The following is a 22,086-nucleotide window of genomic DNA, read 5'->3' as shown; positions in this document are numbered from 1 at the left end:
TATTATTATATTCATCATGGAATTTAGAGTGAAACAATCCTCTAGTGGTGAGTTCAAAGAAACTCAATGCCATCTTGCAAATAAGGCATATTGGTTCTACTCACCAATATGCCTTATTTTGGTTCTACTCACCAATATGCCTTATTTTGGTTCTACTCACCAATATGCCTTATTTTGGTTCTACTCACCAATGTGCCTTATTTTGGTTCTACTCACCAATGTGCCTTATTTTGGTTCTACTCACCAATGTGCCTTATTTTGGTTCTACTCACCAATGTACCTTATTTTGGTTCTACTCACCAATATTTTTTCAGTTTATCCGTTGGACAGTGAGGACCCTCTCTACACCTGGTTTATAATTCCTTTGTGATCACCTAACTGAGAGAGTGCAAATTAGGGAAGGCAATCTCCAGGATTCTCAAGGATCGACAATCGACCTACTCTCCCATTAAATCTATTTTCTTTAGCTTTATGCAGATTTACCTTCCCTGAATATTTTTCCTGAGCTTTTGTCATGAGTCATTTCAAGAAGCTATTAATATTTTATGGCAATTGCTTGGGGATTGGTTGTCACTTTTTAAACTGTGGTCATCAGGTACCCTCATTTGAGAAATCTTTTTACAAAATTAGTAATTAAAAATAACTTTAGTGTCTTCTAAGAATTAATATGATTCCACTTTTTCAAATTTCAAGAGCTATATATCCTGTGTTTTCCTTTTTTCTCTGTGAGGTAGTTCTGAAGCAAATTATTGCTTAAGCTGTATTAACATGCATGATACTTTGTTTTATTCTTTCCGTACAATTGTTTGCTTAGTTCTACTTTATTCACTTTGTTTCCTGTTTTTTGGCCTCGATAAGGAGCTTAAGGGTGTTCAAGATCTTAGTCAATATTTGTGCTTTTGACTTATCCTTCTTTGTCACAAGATGACCTGCACAGCTCCAAAGATCATGTCCCTCAAACATTCAAAAGCAGGAAGCAGAAGGTGGTGTAGGACAGAGGTTCTCCCTGAGTGCCTCTCTCAGAAGAGTCCCCAGTGTATTTCCTATAAATATCATTGACCATAGCTGGATCACACTGCCACACTATCTGTAAGGAAGGATGGAGGTGTGAGTATTGGATTTTCTAGGCTTCTGTAGTGGGAAGTAGGCAAGAGATAAAAAGGTTGAGAAATACCTTCAGGTATTCAATCACCTTGTTTCTCCCCAAATGGGACAAATCAGATCATGGTTATTGAACATAAAAATTATTTATAATGACTTCCATAATTGTGTTGGTTGATTATTTAGGTTACTATCTACACACACACACACATACACACACACAATCACTCACATTCACATGCATACACCCAAGAAAAAGATTTAATGAGATAGCTATGTGTGTGTGTGTTGTATATGTGTATGTGTGTGCATGCATGATTCCTATGCAATGAAAAATTGGAAATAGCATCATAATGAGATGTTAAGAGATACTGTTCACCTCAAATTAAAACCTAAGAAGGTATTTCTGCAAACTTTCAAAATTTCATATGAGAATAAAGTGCATTGTATGCCCTCATGATTGTATATTATGTATTGTGTACATAATCAGTAATCTACCAGTTTAAAGCTTATTATGTGACTTTTTATTTAGATGATGTTTTGCATATTATTAAAGATGAAGACTTCAACATACTGGAGCAAAGACAAGTAGTATTATCGGAAAAAGAAGCACAAGCACTGTGCAAGGAATATAAAAATGAAGACTATTTTAATAAACTTATAGAAAACATGACCAGGTAGAATTCACGTTGAGAAAATTCAGTCTGATTTATTTTTGAATCCTGTAAACTTTCTCTTAAGTCTGGTTTCTATTTAAGCTGCCAAACTCCTCAAGTCTGTAAACATGTTCTGAATTTACTTCTCTACCAGTCCTGCTCCCATCCCAATCCTCTGCTCACCTGCCTGTCTTCTCTAGTCTTCCTGGAATGTTACTGGAATAGTAGGAAGGTCTCAGAGGAAGTTACTGGAGTCCCGTTGAGTTGAACACCAGAAGTCCAGGGTGTACAATACTATCAAGTTTAAGCAGAGAACTGACTGACTCTCAAGAGCTTTTGTAATCTTATAGTTAACTAGTTCTAGGAAAGAATGAGTTGCTAGAAATGTGCTGGGTTTCTTTCTAGAAGAATAACTGAAATAGCAATTGAGGCCGAAATCCTGCAAGGGCATATAAACCAGCAGGACCATGGGAACAATGAAAGAAACATCTACAAGGATCATGACCCTCCCCTTCCCTTCCTTTCTCTCCTTCTATTCTTTTATAGATATGCTCTTGAAAACATATCAATGGAAAAAAATTTCAGACCTCTGTTAAAAGATTATTTTACATGTTACATGTTTTTGATCTATTTAACAATATGCATTTGTATTGCCTATACATAATTAGCTACTGAGCTACACTTCTTATTACCTCTTCTTTGTTTTCTTTTCTAATAGTGGTCCATCTCTAGCCCTTGTTTTATTGAGAGACAATGGCTTGCAATACTGGAAACAATTACTGGGACCAAGAACTGCTGAAGAAGCCATTGAATATTTTCCAGAGAGGTAGGATTCATACCATGGGTCCCTATCTGTTTTCATGGGCTCCATTTTAAACACCTTTATAGATGTAGAGTATTGGAACCACAGCTCTACTCCCAGGGAGCTTCTCAGGAAAGCTGCCTTTCCTGGGGCAGGAGTGGACCACTTATGACTGTAGGTCCAGCCCAGTGCCAGCCTGAGGATGGCCAAGGATTTGCAAGAGACCATTGTGAGATGCTAGGCTTGGGGCTGAGAGCTAAGAGGTGTATATTTCAGTCAACAGGTCATCTCTCGGGAGAAATATCCACCCCACCTGCTATTTAGGAGAAATTCCTTTGAGAAGGTTGTGGTGGCAGCTGTAGCTTCTTTAACTGATCATGAGTTTTAAGATGGTGATGACTAATTGAGTATGTACTCTACAATTTAGTGGGAACATTTATTGACTTGGCTTACTGATTAATCTTAGAAATCAGCTAAACTTTGTAATCAACTTGACCCCTGGCATATTACCTGGCACATAAGGGGAACTCTTTCAATATTTTCTGAGCTTACCTGCTAGGCTTAATATCATCTGCAGGATAGAAATAGTATCTCATGCATCTCCATATTTGGCAGGAAGCTGATGGAAACAAATTGAATTTCAATTCCCTTGAATTCTTCGTGCCGATTTTAGGGTAGGATTCAATTCAAAGGAAGAAAGGACACCCCTCATACCCCCTTCAAGTGTGCAAGAATATAGATGCTCTTTATGGCACTGCAAACCTGACATACATGTTGACACAATAAATAACAATAGTTATGAAGCCTCACTTACATGAAAGCTGAAGTGCTTTCTTTTGGGTAGGATATACTTAAATCTGACTTGTGTTGCATTAACATGTATTGCTCCTTAGTTAGCCCTACTCAATTATGTCTTTGCTTATGTGCTAATGACTGTGAAGGATAATAAGCATAAAACCTCTGCAAGTGTTGTGAGCAGAGTGCCATGGAATCATTTAATAAAATGTGGCATAGAGTGCAATGCATGCTACCAGAGAGAGGGATTGCTATCAACACAAGGCCTGTGCCTGTAGGCACACTGGTCTAGACACTGGGGCACCAAGTGTGGAGGATCTCAGTTACTGCCCCATCTCCACCCCACTATCGTACTGAAAATTGCCACGCGTTCACAATTAATCTTGATCTTTATTTCTAATTGATCCCCACTTTTCCACTTTCCTTGGCTCCACCCAGCACTTACAGTTGCTTTAGGAATAACTCTTTAAATAGAACTTCACCCCTTTCCTGTGCCTGAATATCAGATTCTATGCTGGCATTGTTTTACCCAAAATATGATAATTTGCATAGAAGAGAAGCACAGCAACCCCTCATTGTTACCTGTTACTCCCTGTATCCCACTATTCCTCCCCCGACATTTTCCAAAAATCGTGTTTAACAGCATAACAGGGGTTGGGAGAATGCTCTGCATTGAGTAGAGTAAGTGCTCAGGATGGCTCAGGCTGTTTCATTCAATCATTGTGCAAATCCCTCATCCCTGGCAATCACAGAGTCCAAGTGACTAGGGCTAAAAGTATCTCCAGATTAGAGGTGTGGGAACAGCCAAGGGCAGAATGGAAAGGTCAAGGTGATAAGGCAAAAAAACAAAAACAAACAAACAAAACCCTGAATGAGTCACTGAGACCAGAGAGGAAAGAAGAGGATCTGGAAGCTGGGGACAGAAAATCAAGTTTCCAGTGATGTGAAGAATCCACATCAGTGTTAGCAGGAAGGAACATTATTCACCATAGCTGGAATTTGTTGGGTTGACTGCCCTGGACTGTTTAAAGGGAAAAAAGTGAAATGGGCAGTGAGCATTATTTGCTACTGAAATATGCATAGATAGAAAGACAGATAAAAAGGACAACTGAAAAAAATACCAAAGAGCAACAGCTGATTCATGGGATACATACTTATTTATAGGAAAGAAAGCATAACAATAAACTGTCTAATCTAATGTGGATGGTCTGGTATTATCAGCATCACTCCTGCCTCTTCCCACAAAGTTGTCCTGTCTACTTCTCTTTTATTGCTGTTGTTGCTCACCTGGAGGGTTCCCTTACAGTATCTTCTGGATTTAATGTTTATAATTTTGTATCTTTGGTCTAGAGTCAAATGCCATGTAATGCTTGTTAATGTGAAGCATTAACGCATGGCGAAAGCCGCAGAAGAAAATTTATTTAGAGTTCAATACACGCACCATATATTTCAAAGGCATCATCTGATTGCATCTGCAAAATCACCTTCTGAAACAGGTTTTATTGTCATATTTATATTTGAGACAACTAAAGCACAGAGAAGTTAAGCAGCTCCCTAATATCACACAGCTAGCAAGTAGTGCAAGGATTCTACCCTCTGAGCTTTTTCACTGCACAGGGCATCTATATCAGTCCGTTCTCATGCTGCTATGAAGAAATACCTGAGACTGGGTCATTTATAAAGAAAAGAGGTTTAATTGACACACAGTTCCGCATGGCTGGGGAAGCCTCAGGAAAGTTATAATAGTGGCAGAAGGCACCTCTTCACAGGGTGGCAGGAGAGAGAATGAGTGCCAGCAGGGCTTGTAATACCAGGTGCTTGTAAAACCATCAGATCTTCTGAGAACTCACTCAGAACAGCATGAGGGAAACTGCCCCCATGATTCATTTAGCTCCCACTAGGTCCTGCCCATGACATGTGGGGATTTTGGGGATTACAATTCAACGTGAGAATTGGGTGGGAACACAGCCAAACCATATCGGCATTCATTCCTCTTTCATAGTTATCTGTCAATATTCATTGTCATGATGATTTAAATGATCACATCCTTTCTTCCTAATGACCATTACCTCCTTGAAAAGAAGTAGCATGCCCTAAGCCGCCATGTACTTACTTCCTTTTGCACAGTGTCAAGATCTGGAATGATTTGCTGTTATTTGATAACTTTTGAACAACTTATGTAAATTGTGTTATATTACTCTGTTCTGTTCTAATAGCTTTTAAACCTGACTTCTTTTTCAAAGTTTGTGTGCAAAATTTGCGATGGACAGTTTGCCGGTCAACCAGTTGTATGGCAGCGATTCGTTAGAAACCGCTGAAAGGGAAATACAGCATTTCTTTCCTCTTCAAAGCACTTTAGGCTTGATTAAACCTCATGCAACAAGTGAACAAAGAGGTAAATATTTGAGAATAAAAGTCAGTGTATACATTTTCTCCAAATTTTGTGAACATTTAAAAAATTAACAAGCAGAAAAGCAAAACAGGAAACAGAAAATTCAAAAAAAGAAAGGTTGCGATGAGTACTCCTATCCTTCATTTAGATTCAAAGATTGACTTTGTCATATTTTCTCTTGCTGTCTCTCTCAGGTCTCCCTCCCTCATCCTTGTCTTTGTCTTTCTCTTAATCAGAAATGATATTGAATTTTGCTGAAGTCCTTTTCAGAATTTATGAAAATGATGAGTTATTTTTTCCATGGATATATTAGTATGGAATATCATGTTAATGATATTTCAAATATTGAACTATGTCCTTCCATTCCTATATAGATGTTGCTTAGTTACGATGCATTTTTAGATATGCTATTGGATACTATTTGCTTATATTTTACTTTTTTTTGTATTGAGACTTAAAAGTGAGATTGATCTCTGCTTTCCATTTTTTTGGTTTGATATCTATCAGGTTTAGAAATCAATGGAATACTTCATAAGGAATGTGAACATCTTTTTCAGTGCTCCAAAAGAGTGTAAGCAGCACTGAGATTGGTATTTGGAGGTTTGGTAAAATTTTCCTGTGAAAATATCTGGGCCTGTTGTTTTTTTGTGGGATAATTATTTGATTGCTTTCTCTGTTTCTTTTATGGAAATTGCTCTGTTTAAGCTTTCTATCACCCTTTGAGTAAATATAGTTAAATTATACCTTCCTAGGAAGTTATCTATTCCAGCTACGTAATTTGTAAAGTAATTTTTTATCATTACTATATTTCCTCCATTTCAGTGATTATTTCTACTTTACCATTTCTTATTTTGTTATCTTTCAAACAATAAAAATTTAATTTATTCATGAGTTCTATGTTTTTCTCTTTTCTAACTACTACTTTTGGTTTTATCTTCATGATTTTCTTCCTTCTATTTTCTAGTAGTTTTTTCTTATGTTCTTCTTCTAGCTTTTTGAGTTGAATATTAAATTTATTTATTTTCAACTTTTAATTTTTATTGACAAGAAATTTTAAGGTTATACATTTTTCTTTGATTACTGCTTTAATTATAGCCCACAGGTTCTAATGCATAGAGTTTTCATTATCTTTGATTATTGATAATTAGTTATTGAAATTTTGTAATTTTGGTTTGTATTTTCCCTTGGGCCTTAGAATTATTCAACAAATAAATTATTTTTAAAGATATTTTTTAAAATTCTGGTAGAAGAAAAGCTTGCATTTTTTTGAAATTATCATGGTATTGCCGAACTACCATATGGCAAACTTTTGTGAAGATTCTACGTGTCTGAGGAGAAAAAATATTATCACTAGTATCATGGTGAAAAGTTTGAATATAAGATAAAACCAGCCTTACAGTTTGATTCATCTTGATTTATTTTTTCCCGACTTGATCTGTCTTGAATTTTGGGGATCCTCAGAAACTAAAGGTGTGAGTCACCTGTTTTCAGTATATTGTTGGCTATATTTCCTGTATTTTCTGATTCATAATGGTGGTGGCCATGTTATTTGATACATAGATATTTAAAACTATTCATGGTAAATTTAGTTTTTAGCATTACACAAGGTTCTTATTTGTCTCATTTAATGCCTTGGGGCCTGAATTCTGTATTGTTTGCTATCAAGACCACACACCCTGCTTTCTTATTATTTGCATTTGCTTTGTATATTTTTGCCCATTTATTTTTAGCCTTTTTGAATCACTTTTTTTAGGCTTGTCTCACACATAAAAATCCATAAAGGCAGATTTGTATTCCTGACTTTCTCTTAAAATATATGTTAAACAGCCAAATTCACTGTAATAAAACAGTACACAACTGACGTATTTTTAATTTTTTAAATTGAAACATCATTGTCCGTATTCATGGGGTACATTATGATGTTTTGATAGATGTACACATTATGTAATAATCAAATCAGCGTATATAGCATACCCATTACCTCATAACTTTATCATTTCTTTGTGGTGAGAACATTCAAAGTCTCCTCTTCTACCTATTTTGAAATATACAATGTAATATTATTAACTATAGTTACCCTACTATGCAGTAGAACGCCAGAACTTATACCCAAAGACTTATCTCTCCCTATTTCTCCCTCCCCCATACCCTCCCTGCCTCTAGTAAGCACCATTCTGCTCTCTACTTCTAGGAGATCAACTTCTTTAGGTTCCACATATGAGTGAGATCATGCAGTATTTGTCTTTTCTGTGCCTGGCTTATTTCACTTAAGATAATGTCCTCTAGGTTCTTCTATGTTGTCACAAATGACAGGATTTCATTACTTTTTATAGCTGAATAATATTCCATTATGTACATACATCACACTTTCGTTATCCATTCATCCATCAATTTTTATTGATAATAAATAGGTTGATTTTATTTATGTTGATTCCAAATCTTGGCTATTGTGGATAATGCTGCAATAAACATATGAGTACAGATATTTCTTCAATGTACTGATTTTATTTCCTTTGGATATATATCCATAGTAGGATTGCTGGATCATATATGGTAGTTCTATTTTTGATTTTTTAAGAGATGTTGAGCATTTTTTCGTATATCTGTTGGTCATTATATGTTCAACAGATGTCTTTTGAGAAATGTCTATTCAGGTTTTTACCGATTTTTAAACCAGAATCCTTTTTTGGGGGTTTTTGTTTGTTTGCTATTGAGTTGAGTTCCTCATATATGCTGTATATTAACCCTTTGTCAGATGCATAGCTTGAAAATATTTTCTTGAATTCTGTAGGTTGTCTCTTCACTCTGTTGATTTTTTTCTTCACTATGTAGAATTTAGTTTGATATAATCCCATTTGTCTAGTTTTGCTTTTGTTGCCTGTGCTTTTGAGGTCTTATCAAAAAAAATCACTGCCGAGACCAATGCTATGAAGCATTTCACCTATATTTTCTTCTAGTAGTTTTATTGTTTTAGGTGTTACAGGAAAAAAATTTAGTAGATGAGATAAAGTCACATAATATGTTTATTTTATGTTAATGATATGTTTAGTTTCAAACATCTTATTATTTTAAGTTATATTTACTTTACATGTTATTTTTCATTTACTGTTGTTCTTCTCTGTGTGGTCTTTTACATTTTCTTTTGTGTTTGAGAAATTTATTTGTTCTGGAAGCCATTTTTAATCGCAACATCTATCAGGGTTGTCCAAGGGAAAGAATATAGTCATGGGTTCTTAGTTTCTGTTTCTGATTGGTCCAGTAAAGCCCCTTCCTCATCCTTCTTTTCTGGTTATCACTAGAGACAGAAACTAAAAACCATGGCTTTGGGCTGCTAAAAGCCTAAAACAAAACACAACAACAACAACAAAAAAAGGTGGGATGGATAAGCTTGAAAGTTCTCTTTTCTTGACTGAGTGCCTATTATTTGTTTTCTCTGCTTTAAATGATACCCTATTACCTTTCTGACAATTAGGTATTTAATCTACTTTCTCATTTCTTGAGCTATTCTCCTATTTTTTGAACTTGTGTTAAATGTTAAATGTACTTTGTTAGAAAATATATTATTAACATATATGCTGGATAAAAATAATCCTAGGCTCACGTTTTTTTTCTTGGAGTTTCTTGACAGGGTATCTCTATTCTTGTTTCCTGCATTTCTTTCAAGAAACCTGGTGCCATATTGATTTTTGTTTCATTGTAATATGGTGTTTTGCCAGAAGACAGGGTTAATTTTTGTTTGTTTCTTAAGTCTAGTAGCTTTACTAACATATGTCTGAGATTTGACCACTCTTGGTTTCTTTTTCCAGATACATGCTAGTCTTTTTCACTGCCTAGATTCTTGTCTTCTCTTATTTCAAGACGGTTTTCCTGCCTCATAGTTTTAAATATTAGTTCTGTTCCATTGTTCTTTTTTTTCTTTAGGGATTTCACCAACTGGAACTAACAGGGGATTCTTTTGAAGTTTCTGAGTGTTTAGATTGACTTGCTCAATTTTTAGTTAAAAATATTCTCTTTTGGTATGATGAAGTCAAATTTCTTAAATAAATATAGTAATATATATTATTTAATTATATATATACACAGATATGTACACACACATACCTACATACACACACGTGTAGACATGCTTATCTTTGCCTAACTTCTGTAACTATCACTTTCCCTATTGACTTCTCTTTCTTTATTTTGCTTCCCTTTACTTGGCTATTTTTACTTCTGTTGTCTATGTCCTTCTCTGTATTTTAAGTTACATTAGACACCTAGTTTATTTCTGTTATTTTATCTTTGTCTTTCGTGGGTGCAGCTTTTATTTCACATCTACTTATTGCTTGGCCATTTCTAGTTTTGAGTTTGAAGTTCTGATTTATGATTTATGATTTTTTTAATGTTCAAACTGCTTAATTCACATTAGGGTGTTGTGTTACAGTTTGGGAGGTATTTGTCATCCTTCTGCTGGCTTTCTTTCTTCCTCCCTCCCTTCCTCTTTCTCTTTCTTTTATTTATTTCTTTAATAGGGGAATAAATTTTTTAATTAGCATAGTAATTTTAATTTTATCTTTTATAATGGTTCAGTAAAGATTAATAAGTGTTTGGGTTAGCTCATTTCATTTCTCAGCTCAGATTTTCCCTTGGTTTTGTATTAATATAATTAGGTAGTTTCTTCATAGGTAGGGCCTTTGCAGGGGGTGAATCTGCCTCACTACCTACAGTACTCTCTGTTTATCTTGAACGTTAACCTGAGCCACTTGCTGTCTTTATCTAAGAACTGTAAGAGACTTTTCTTTTCCAAGGTGCCTCCTTTTACCAGAAAGTACTGATTTCCAAAAACTGCATTAGTCTTCAAATACCTTGCTTGCAATGCCACAATCACCCACTCCTACCCTAATTCATTCTTCATGGTGCAAAGGAAATTATCGTTTTGGAGCACAGATCTGAATATGTTCTTGCTTAGAATGCTTTAAATGTTCCTTGCTGTTTTTAGAGGAAAGTCCAGATTTCTTCACAGGGCATAGCTCTTGATAATCCTTCTTCTACTTACTTGGCCAACTTCATCTCCAGTATATTTTCACCCAGTCACTTCTTCCTGCCCTCTGCACTTGGCATACATTACTCACTCTGCCTGCAATGTCCTTTCCCTACTTGTCCACTTGGTGATCACACCTTATTTTTTCCATGCTTAACACAAAGGTCGGTGTCTCTGTGAAGTCATCCCTGACCTCTTCAGAGAAAGTTAATTGTTTTCTCACCTGTGGTTCTGGGGACCTTATATATTACTCTATAATAATGATTACTTTCTCATGATATCTTTATAGGCCTTGCTCTCTGTTGAGACAATTAGTCTCTGAGGAAAGGTTTATATTTTCTTCCCTTTCATTTCTGCAGTGCCTGTCTTAGGGCAGATCCTGGCCACCTCCCTTCCAGCAGGAGAGGTCCAGCCTTCTCCAGGCTGTCTGTTGGTTATAATCATATTGCCTTTAGCTCCCAGACCATTCTATGTGCTTTTGATCTGGAGCAAAGAACAGGCCGTTTTACCAGAAAGTGCCCAGTTTCTCAGTTGGTTCATCTTTGTCTCTAGAATGTAGCCCTCAAAACTTAGGCTGTTGGTGAGATTTTGACATTTGCTTTAATTCCCTCGATGGTACTCTGATTCTTCAGGGAGAAGAGTTCAGATTGGCTTTATCCTTCAATCCATATCTAGCAAGAAATTCCTTGGAATTTGTAGTATGAAGGTGAAAATATATCTTTATTCTTAGCTTGAGAGCAGGTCCCTTTGCCTTCTACTCTTGTGGTCTACTAGGTGTTTCAGGTGGTTTCTGGAAGGGTGAACCTCAGAGACTGAAAATCCACATTAACATACTAAAATTCTGAATGTCAATTTGGTGCTTTGGAATTTTAATTTAGTTTGGCAGTTTTGTCATGTTCAACCACAATATGCAAGTTAAACTGTCGTTTTCCTTAGTTATTTCAGTCTACTTGAGTATGGAGGAAAAGTGAAGCAATCTGCAATATTATCAAATATCTGTTTTTCTTAGAGCAGATCCTGAAGATGATTAAGGAGGCTGGGTTTGATCTGACACAGGTGAAGAAAATGTTCCTAACTCCTGAGCAAATAGAGAAAATTTATCCAAAAATAACAGGAAAAGACTTTTATAAAGATTTATTGGAAATGTTATCTGAGTAAGTTTCTGATACATAATTATTTGCATTATAAAAGTGGTAAATGTTCATTATAGAAACTTTGAAAAATGCAAAAGTTAATTAAAACATTTCGTCTAATGTCATTCATGAAAAGACATTCTGTTAACATTCATGGTTCATCTTTTTTCTGTTTTCTTACCTCCCCACATCTTCTTTTCTCTCTCTCCTTCTGTCTCTCCTCGCTCCCTTTCTTTCATTCTTTCTTCCTTCCTACTTTCCTTTCTCCCTTCCCTTCCCTTCCTTTCCCTTCCCTTCCCTTCCCTTCCCTTCCCTTCCCTTCCCTTCCCTTTCTCTAGGTCTTCGCATTAGACATAGAGGCTGCCTAAGTTCAAACCCCTGCTTTGCCAGCATACTTAATTGTTGCCTGAGTTTCCTTATCTGTTGAATGGGAGTAATAATAGAATCTATCTAATAGGCTTGTTGGGAGGGCTACATAATTGATGTGTTGAAAGTACCTAGAACAGTGCATGACAGATATTAAACACTTGATAAATGTTAGCTATGATTATTCACATCTTTTTTTTACATGCGTTGATACCTTGTAAAACTATGTATACATAATAACATAAATATTACTATAAGAAATACACTCTTTTAAAACTTCTTTCTACATGATACATCTGTTCCTGACAACACATACTTTTATAACCACCGCATAGAAATTAAAGGCTAACATTTATTGTTTCCTTAATTCCAGGCCTTGTGATGAGCTGTACACACTTTACTTCATTTGATTCTTATAATAATAACTCTATGAAGTAGTTTTACTAGAATTTCCACTTTGATTTTGAGAGAACGTAGGCCCAGGGCTAGAAGTTGTCCACAGTCACAAAACTAGTGTTTCGCTGGGTCCTGAACCCAGGGAGTCTCTGCTTTTAACTGCTGCTTTCCAAAGCTCTCTTTTACACAGAGTTCATAATTATGTGAACATCGTTATCGATTTACTATGAGTTAAATGTCTTTTCTATTTTATATATATTAAACATCAAATATTTTCTATACAGTCATGCTTTGCAGTATAATATTTCAGTCAATAATGAATTACATGTACAGCAGTAGTCCCATAAGATTATAATGGAGCTGAAAAATTCCTATTGCTTTAGTGACTTCGTGATCATTGTAATGCAACGCATTACCATTTCTGTTCATATATGTTTAGATACACAAATAACACTGTGTTACAGTTGTCTACAGTATTCAGTATGGTAACATGCTGTACAGGTTTATAGCCCAGGAGCCAGCCTAGGTGTGTAAGAGGCTATTCTATCTAGGTTTCTGTAAGTATATTCTATGATGTTTGCACTACAATGAAATAGCATAATGTCACATTTCTCAGAATGTATCTGCATTATTAAGAGGTACATGACTGTGCATACACACACACATGCACACACGCACACACGTGTGTATAAAATACGTATAAGAAACCTCTTTAATTGCACATCTTCCCTTTTTTCAGTTCCTGACCATTTGTCAATGAGTTTAGGAAGGCAGAATTTATAAAGTTAACCAAATTTAATGGAATATATGTGCTATTTAGATATAAATAATAAGCAGAAGCCTAGGACTGCACCATGACAGCTTAGAAAACTAACTTTCATACTTACTGCAGGTTGCATTTTCTGGGAAGCTGGAAGAGTTTCTTGTTCAGGCTATTGAGTAAGGATGCCACAAGGAAGAGGGGGCAAAGAAGCAGGATGGGGATGACGGCAAGTCAAGATAATAGTGCAGACCAGACAACAGCCTCTGCTAACCACAGTTAGATTGGTCTATCAGAGTTGTCCAGTATTGGCTGAGATGACCAGGCTGTTGTATGCTCACATCACTCAGTTACTTGAAGTAGGCCATCCTGGCAATGAGGGTGGCCTGAACAAGGTGGCTATCTTAACTTGAGGCAATCCCTGAAGGGGTTAGAGGTTGCTAGCCAACCATAAAGCAACAAGTCTTGAATGCATGACAATGTCTCTATTTACAGATCTCAAAGTAGCAAAATAATAAGACTTCATTGACAAATATTCTCTAGAATTAAATTATAGCACTCACCTAGCATATAAACCTATTAGAAGAGGGAGAAATGAAAAAAAGAGAGTACATGATTGCACTGATAAGGACAAAGAATGAAAAGGAGCTCCCTGGCCCAGGCTGCAGTGTTCTGTCTTTAGCCTTGTTTGCAGTGTCAAGAGTTCTCAGTAGGCTGAGTCTTCTGAAAGCACTGTTCTTTGCAGGGGTCCATCTATGGTCATGATTCTGACCAAGTGGAATGCTGTTGCAGAATGGAGACGATTGATGGGCCCAACAGACCCAGAAGAAGCAAAAGTACTTTCCCCTGACTCTATCCGAGCCCGGTTTGGAATAAGTAAGTTGAAAAACATTGTCCATGGAGCATCTAACGTCTATGAAGCAAAAGAGGTTGTTAATAGACTCTTTGAGAATCCTGAGGAAAACTAAAGTATATACTGTGAAGTACGTACCTGTTTAATTATTATTTTATTTTATTTGCTTGTTGCAGTGACTGAGGCTAGGACAAATCTGTCCTAAAAAGAGAAGAACTTTTCCTAAATTCCTGAATCAAACTTTATTTCCTGTGAGACACACTGTTCTGTTGCATAGTAACCACACAGCCTCAAAGCTGAGCCTTGTAGATGCTGATGACCTTGGGGATTCTGGTTGCTTGTAACCAGGCTGAGGATGCTGCATCCAGGCTGGAGGGATGCAGACAACAGGGCAAGCACCACACCCATTGGTTCACACACCTTGGTCTTGAGTTGTGGTGTCATCTACCATGATATAAAAAGCCTCATGCAGTCCCTCTACTCAGCTCCTTTCCACTTCTCCACTTTGAATGGCCAAAGTTTCTTTCTTTTTATCTTTATTTGTTCTAAAAAAAAAAAAAGCCAAAAACAAAACAAAAGAAAACAAAAAACAGGATACATGTGCAGAACGTGCAGGTTTGTTACATAGGTATATGCGTGCCATGGTGGTTTGCTGCACCTATTGACCTGTCCTTTAAGATCCTTCCCCTCACCCCCCACCCCCCAACAGGCCCTGGTGTGCGTTGTTCCCCTCTCTGTGTCCGTGTGTTCCCAATGTTCGACTCCCACTTATGAGTGAGAACATGTAGTGTTTGGTTTTCTGTTCCGGTGTTAGTTTGCTGAGGATGGTGACTTCCAGTTGCATCCATGTCCCTGCAAAGGACATAATCTTTTTGATGGCTGCATAGTATTCCATGTACCACATTTTCTTTATCCAGTCTATCGCTGATGTGCATTTGGGTTGGTGCCATGTCTTTGCTGTTGTAAATATTGCTGCAATAAACATATGTGTGCACGTGTCTTTATAGTAGAATGATTTATATCCCTTTGGGTAGGTATATACCCGGTAATGAAATTACTGGGTCAAATGGTATCTCTGGTTCTAGATCCTTGAGGAATCACCATACTGTCTTCCACAATGATTGAACTAATTTACATTCCCACCAACAGTGTAAAAGTGTTACTATTTCTCCACAGCCTCACCAGCATCTATTATTCCTGACTTTTTAGTAATTGCCTGAATGGCCAAAGTTTCAGTGTACAGTGTACAATGATTGTACGGTGTACAGTGATTGAAAAACCTACAGTCACCTTGGGCTGGTGGGAATATAAAATGGTGCGTCTTCTGGATAATCGTTTGGCAGTTTCTTAAAAGGTTAAATATAGAATCATTATTTAACCCATCAATTCTATTCCTAGGTGTATTCCCAAGAGAACTGAAAACAGGGAGTCAAACATATACTTGTACAGTAATGTTTATAGAAAAATGATTCACAATAGGCAAAAGGAAGAAACCAGCGAAGTGTCCATAAAGTGTGGTATAAAGATACAACGGAATATTATTTAGCCATTCAAAGGAATAAAGTATTGATGCATACTGCAACATGGATGAATCTCCAAAAAATTTTGCTAAATGAAATGTTAGACACAGAAGAACACATATTGAATGTTACCACTTATACGAGGTACCTAGAACAAGCAATTATAGAGAGAAAAAGTAAATTATAGCTTGGGGCTGAAGGAAGAGTGAAATTGTAAGTTATTGCTTAATGGGTGCAGAGTTTTTTTTTAAGTTGACAAAATATTTTGGAAATTGTTTGTGGTGATGTTTGCAAACCATGTAAATGTCATTAAGACCATTGATTTGTACACTCAAATGGTTGCAATGGCAAATTTAATACACACACCCCCTGACATATTGCCAGGATAAAAAAAATAGTAACAAAAATAGTGAAATAAGGAAGAATGATTTCTCAGACAAGCACAAAAAGCTCTTGCAAGAGAACTCTTCAAAACCCCTTCCAAAATGACACAAAATTGTTAGTGTTACATTTTAAAAAGAAAATGCATATACTCCTAACGTCGAAACCCTTAATTAAAAGTAAGCCTTTATGGTAGGAGTGTAAATTAGTTCAACCATTGTGGAGGACAGTGTACTGATTCTTCGAAAACCTGGAACCAGAAATACATTTGACCCAGCAATCCCATTACTGGATATATACCCAAAGGAATATAAATCCTTCTATAAAGATACATGCACAGATATATTTATGGCAGAACTATTTACAATAGCAAAGATATGGAATCAGTCTAAATGCCCATCGATGATAGATTGGATAAAGAAAATGTGGTACATACGTGGCATGGACTACTATGCAGCCATAAAAGGGAATGAGATCATGTCCTTTGCAGGGACATGGACAGAGTTGGAAGCCATTATCCTCAGCAAACTAATGCAGGAACAGAAAACCAAACACTGCATGTTCTCACTTATAAGTGGGAGCTGAATGATGAGAACACATGGACACATGGGGGGAACAACACACACTAGAGCCTGCCAGTGGGGGCTGGGGGAGGGAGAGCATCAGGAAGAATAGCTAATGGATGCTGGGCTTAATACCTAGGTGATGGGATGATCTGTGCAGCAAACTACCATGGCACACATTTACCTCTGCAACAAACATGCACATTCTGTACACATACCCCTGAACTTAAAATAAAGTTGAAGAAAAAAGTAAGCCTTTAATAAAGTTCTTAAACAGATAGTAAATAAAGGAAATTTTGTTTCAAACAAAATACAACAATACCAACAAACTCCTTAAACTCTTTCTTGGACATCTCTGACCTGAGAGTCCTGCTGAACCCCCAGCTGCTCCCCCAGGCAACCCCACAGCCCCGCCTTTACACTCCAGCCTGTCCATCATGTTCAGAAGGAGCTGCACAATCTGTCCTGGTATTTTTCTCACCCCCTTCCTATTGTCTTCCTAACCTTTGGCTTAACCAGCAGTTTTGAATCCTTGAACGGGTTGGGTAGAAAGCTTACTCACGAGTTAATATTTTTAACTCTGTCACAAATGTTTGTTCATTAACTCATTGCTCTGTAAATGTTTGATGACTGCTTACTTGCTCAGTCAGGCTGTCTATAGGTAAAGGTTAAGGCCCATCTCCCCGCTCTGTGATTTGTGTGCAAAACTTCAATATGGAAACTGATAACTGCTTAAAGATTAGCATATAACACTGTCATTTATTTTATTAAGTGCATTCTTTCTTTTCCTAGAACTTTGAGAAGATAATACATACGTTCACATCAATATACAACCATTTGGCACAGTTTCCTGGGAATAAAAATAAAAACATGCTTTGGAGGAAAACTCACCTCAAGTTACAAAAATGAATGGCTATGCATAACAACAATAAAAATGTATTCCCCAAACAAATCTTAATGTTTATTTGTACCCGATCTTCCAGAAAAGATTTAAGGTATATAAATGCACACAATATACAACAAGATAATTGAGGGAGGAACATGAAATGTGGGGAAGAAGAGAGTAGGAGAGATCAAATAAAGCCAGGAGTGGAGTTAAATGCAAATGCATACTGCCTAATGTATATTTAAAATTGGTCAAAGTTTTGACTCTAAATTTTCTTGCAGACAATGAGGAAAAGGATGACATGTAGACTTATATAGTTTGCAAACTATAGTACTGTCCAACAGTCCAGGCAGTGTACCTAACTCCCTCATGGTAAGATAATGCAAGAAGGTAACAAGCCAATTTTGTTTTGCTTTTTGTTTCTTTTCCTCTCTCATGATGTACTCTGAATGATGTTTTCTGCAGTGGTATGCTCTTAAGCCCGTAGCCAGAGTAATGTGTGGTTCCCAGCATGTTAGCCCTGACACCCTCCTTTTCATTCCACTCAGGAGAAATATTAGATTGCACATGAGTGAGAATAATGTTGCTGAATGATTAACTTTTCAATTTAATTTCTTAACTCTAGTATTAATAAAGGTAAGATGCTCACAAGCTTTGATCCTTCCACATTAGTAACAGATTACTCACTGCAATACTTTCATATTCCAACATAACGTTTGAGAAGCATGCCTGTGAACAGTGTTAAATTATACAAAATCTAATTACTTACATAGGAGTTATCAGTAAGGATATTTCTCAATCTTTCTCCAGAATACATTAAAAAATAAGGTAAATCAATTATCGGCTTCCTTTAGATTGTGCAGAGAAATAAGTACAGTCAATATCTTCACTTTCCTCACTTCCTTCACCTTCCCTGCTCCCTCAGGTTGAATATTATTATCTGATGCTTTCCATGGCCTGATAGTATTTGGATATTCATAATATGATTGTGCTGAGTGGCACACTGCTATTGCCTCAAGGATGATCCAGACCTTCGAATGCATTGGGGGAAAAAAAAGAAAAAAAAAAAAAAACTCTCTTAAAAGTGATATCGTATTTCCCCAGCAGATGGCAAGCTACACTCAGTTGTGTGTATATGTGACTAAAGCTGTACAAAGATTTCATACACAAGACATAGAGAAAGGCCATTTCTTTCTAATTGAAGTAGCTAGAAATCTAATAATCAATATCTAAAGAGATCTATCCAATTAAGCTTTAAGTTGAGTTCGTCTTGGTCTCGAGGGGATTGTATTTAGTGAGTGGAACACAGCAGCAAGAGGTAGGCATGTAAGGACTGGGGTTAGCAGTACTTGGAAATATCTTCTTGCCTCTAGGGGAGAAAGATTTTAAAAGGCTAGAAAGTCACCAGGGCTTCTGCTAAATGGGCTGGTCTTGAATTTCGGCTGGACTTTAGGTAGTAAAAGCATGTCCTGGACCACTGTGGCTGAGGCAAGTAAGGCCTGAAAAATCAGCAGGAAAAGTTAGAACTTGAGGCTGAGAACTGTCAGCTGATGAGATACCCAGGAGGGTGGGGATGTGGGTCTGAATTCAGGGACGGGCTCAGTAAGTAGGCAATGAGACACCTGTGCACAAAGTGCCTCTATCCCATCAGCCAAATACACGAGGATGACTTCGCTGGGATGAGGTCAGTGTCTACATGAATTCCCCCAGACAGAACAGTCCCCATTCTCTAGTACTGGCTCAGTCATGCACCTTGACCCTAAAGCCAGAGTCTCTCTGATGGCTACACCCAGTCCATCCAGACCAGTTCCATGACAGGACACCCAAAGCATTCTCGATTTGAGCCTAATGCTCTCCAGTACCTTCCTTGGATGCCCTGTGGAAGATGGACAGATTTTGTAAAATATGCTGTCCTCTATTTGTGGCCCTCTAGCTGGACTGTCTTGGTGCCCTTTCTGGACACTGAAAGGGATTCCTGACACTGATGCCTATCTGAACTGTGTCTGAACCTGCTCAACCATTGGAAGCTACTTTGGATGACCTCCAAAGCCAAACATTTTATGCATTCCAAAAAGGGAGAAAGATGACTTAGCAATTGTCTGCCTAATTTTCAGCTGCTGAACTATTTCAATGACATAATAAATATTTTAAATTATTAGAATTATTATTAAAATGTTAGCGAATTTGAAAAGTCCATCAGTTTGAATCAACATTATTTTAGATTTATTTTGCTACCATGGTGAAATTTTATTCATAATACCATTTTTTTTTGCTTAACTTCAGTTATTTGCGCCTTGTTATATTATTCAAGTTCTTACAATTTTATGAGATTTAGGAATAGTCGTCTGATTATATGCCCTCCCTGTTAGCTGAATATAATTGTTAATGAACAATTTAATTGTTTTCCCTTTTCATAATATGTCATTTAAGTGAGTCATACTGGCCATTAGAAAATTGTTCTCATTGAGATACTGCAGCTGCATATTTTAGTTATAAAATTGTTCTCATACAAATATCACAACTAAATATATTAGACTTAGGCTGTAAAGGCAAAATTACACACCATGGCTTTGTTCTTGCCATTAATTACCTCTTTACAAATATTTTCTTACATTCCACTAGAGAGAAATTTCTCTCAGGTAGCAAAGCAAATAAATACTGTAAGTTCTGTAGTGGTGATCAACATATTATTTCTTCAATAAATTCGAAAAGAAAAAGACATGAAAAAGCATGAAGACAAAAGTCCAAGGCTTAGGGATTAAAGAGTGTATGGCTGCCAGTTACAGAAATTGACAGAGACATTCTGTTGCTTGACACTACTTTATAGTTTGTGCTGGAAAAGTGTGGTGGTCAAACTTTAATATTTTTATGATTGTCATAGTGTGATGAGTATGAGAATGTGAATCACAACTTCCAATTGCAGGGGCCATATTGACAAGGGTTCTAACTCTGCACCCTGAAATTCACTGCCACCTTTGCAGCAAGACTGCACTACCTATAGGTTGCTCCCAGTCAGTGACTGAGCACAACAGGATACTTAGAGTTATCCCTGGGAGAAGAGGGACTCGTTTGACAGATGACTGGCTCAAGACTCCCAAATAACGTTGCCAAACTTTCCTTAGACTTTACAGCAGTGTGGAATGCTTCTACCCAACCTTTCTTCTCTCTTCGCTCTCTCTTTCACTCAAGGTGGACATCCGTTGTGTTCTGACAGCTCTCCCAGCCCTACCCAGATCCCTCCCCATTCTCTCTCACAGGCGTTTTGCACATTTAATTCTGTTTTCGCATTTGCTTCTCTGAGGACCCAGATAAAAACGCATATGATCAAGGCAATAATTTTCAAATTAGCATGTCGAAATGTCTTTAAACCCAATTACATTCTATATATATCCCTCTCTGATAATATTTTTGTAGTATCTGATAGTTATAAAAGTAACACATGTTCATTAGACAAAATATGGAAAACCTTTATGGCTTGCAGTCTTTTCTTTTCTTTCTTTTTTTTTTTTTGAGACAGAGTCTCGCTCTGTCACCCAGGCTGGAGTACAATGACGTGATCTTGGCTCACTGCAATCTCCGCCTCCCCGGCTCAAGAGGTTATCTTGCCTCAGCCTCCCAAGTAGCTGGGACTAATTTTTTGTATTTTTGGTAGAGACAGGGTTTCACCATGTTAGCCAGGATGGTCTCGATCTCTTGACCTTGTGATCCACCCGCCTCAGCCTCCCAAAGTGCTGGGATTACAGGTGTGAGCCACCGCACCCAGCCTATGCCTTGCACTCTCTTATGGCAACATTTTTTATGGTCTTTAGTATTCAATAATGAAGGAAAGTTATTTGTGTCACAAACACCTATCCTACCCTGGCATGACTAGGGAACCACAAGTCCACTTTCACAAATTATTGGTAAAATAAACTCTGATACATCCAAGCTATGCAACTGTCCAATATAAACCTACTGTTGCATTCTTGACGTGGAGCAATTTTCATGCTGCCTTATTAAGTTCATACACCAAAACAGAAGGAAAACCCAGAAGGATTCACACCAAAATGCTAGTTTTGACATTTTGAGTAGCTACTTTGATATTTTGGGTCTTTTTGTTTTATTTCATGTTTTTGCTTATCTCTGTTGTTTGAATAATAAGGGAGGATATTCTATTGCTATCCTAGCATTCAGCATCTTCTTTGGGGTACTTTAAATTAAAACAGATACTCTATCTTGGGTACTTCATTCATCTGGAGAACATGGCATGCTTCCTTATCAGTTAAATCACAGAGTTGACAATTAACTGATATTGTGGCTAATAATATCAGTTAATTACTGATATATTGTTGGTTGGCATGCTTCTCACTATGATGTAATACATCTTTCAGTGTAAACTGCTTTTCAAAAGTATTTTCCAATAGGAAATATGGTCAGTATTAGCATAAATCAGACTATAACAAGAAGCAGAAATTTGTTA

The 22,086-nt window shown here is 36.9% G+C and overlaps 1 protein-coding gene across 8 annotated transcripts in view; it reads left to right on the top strand.

The window, feature by feature from the left end:
• NME8 (NME/NM23 family member 8) overlaps window positions 1–17,689 on the top strand; it is a 50,747-nt gene extending 33,058 nt beyond the window's left edge. For 5 of the 8 annotated variants that reach the window (XM_058432575.1, XM_058432623.1, XM_058432690.1 and 2 more), the window contains 6 exons: window positions 1,634–1,778; window positions 2,476–2,583; window positions 5,598–5,749; window positions 11,779–11,923; window positions 14,170–14,407; window positions 17,534–17,680. In XM_058432575.1, the coding sequence (XP_058288558.1) occupies window positions 1,634–1,778; window positions 2,476–2,583; window positions 5,598–5,749; window positions 11,779–11,923; window positions 14,170–14,392 (773 nt within the window). In that variant the 3' untranslated portion in view covers window positions 14,393–14,407; window positions 17,534–17,680. Of the gene's footprint in view, window positions 1–1,633; window positions 1,779–2,475; window positions 2,584–5,597; window positions 5,750–11,778; window positions 11,924–14,169; window positions 14,408–15,675; window positions 15,902–17,533 lie in introns of those variants that run through there. The other 3 variants (XM_032758302.2, XM_058432595.1, XM_058432712.1) reach the window with 3 other exon arrangements.
• The last annotated feature ends 4,397 nt before the right edge of the window (window positions 17,690–22,086 follow it).

This window comes from Hylobates moloch, unplaced genomic scaffold, assembly GCF_009828535.3.
Source record: "Hylobates moloch isolate HMO894 unplaced genomic scaffold, HMol_V3 SCAFFOLD_1, whole genome shotgun sequence".
NCBI lineage: Eukaryota > Metazoa > Chordata > Mammalia > Primates > Hylobatidae > Hylobates > Hylobates moloch.
The sequence above is the reverse complement of the archived record's forward strand: the minus strand, read 5'-3'. Positions and strand labels throughout refer to the sequence as shown.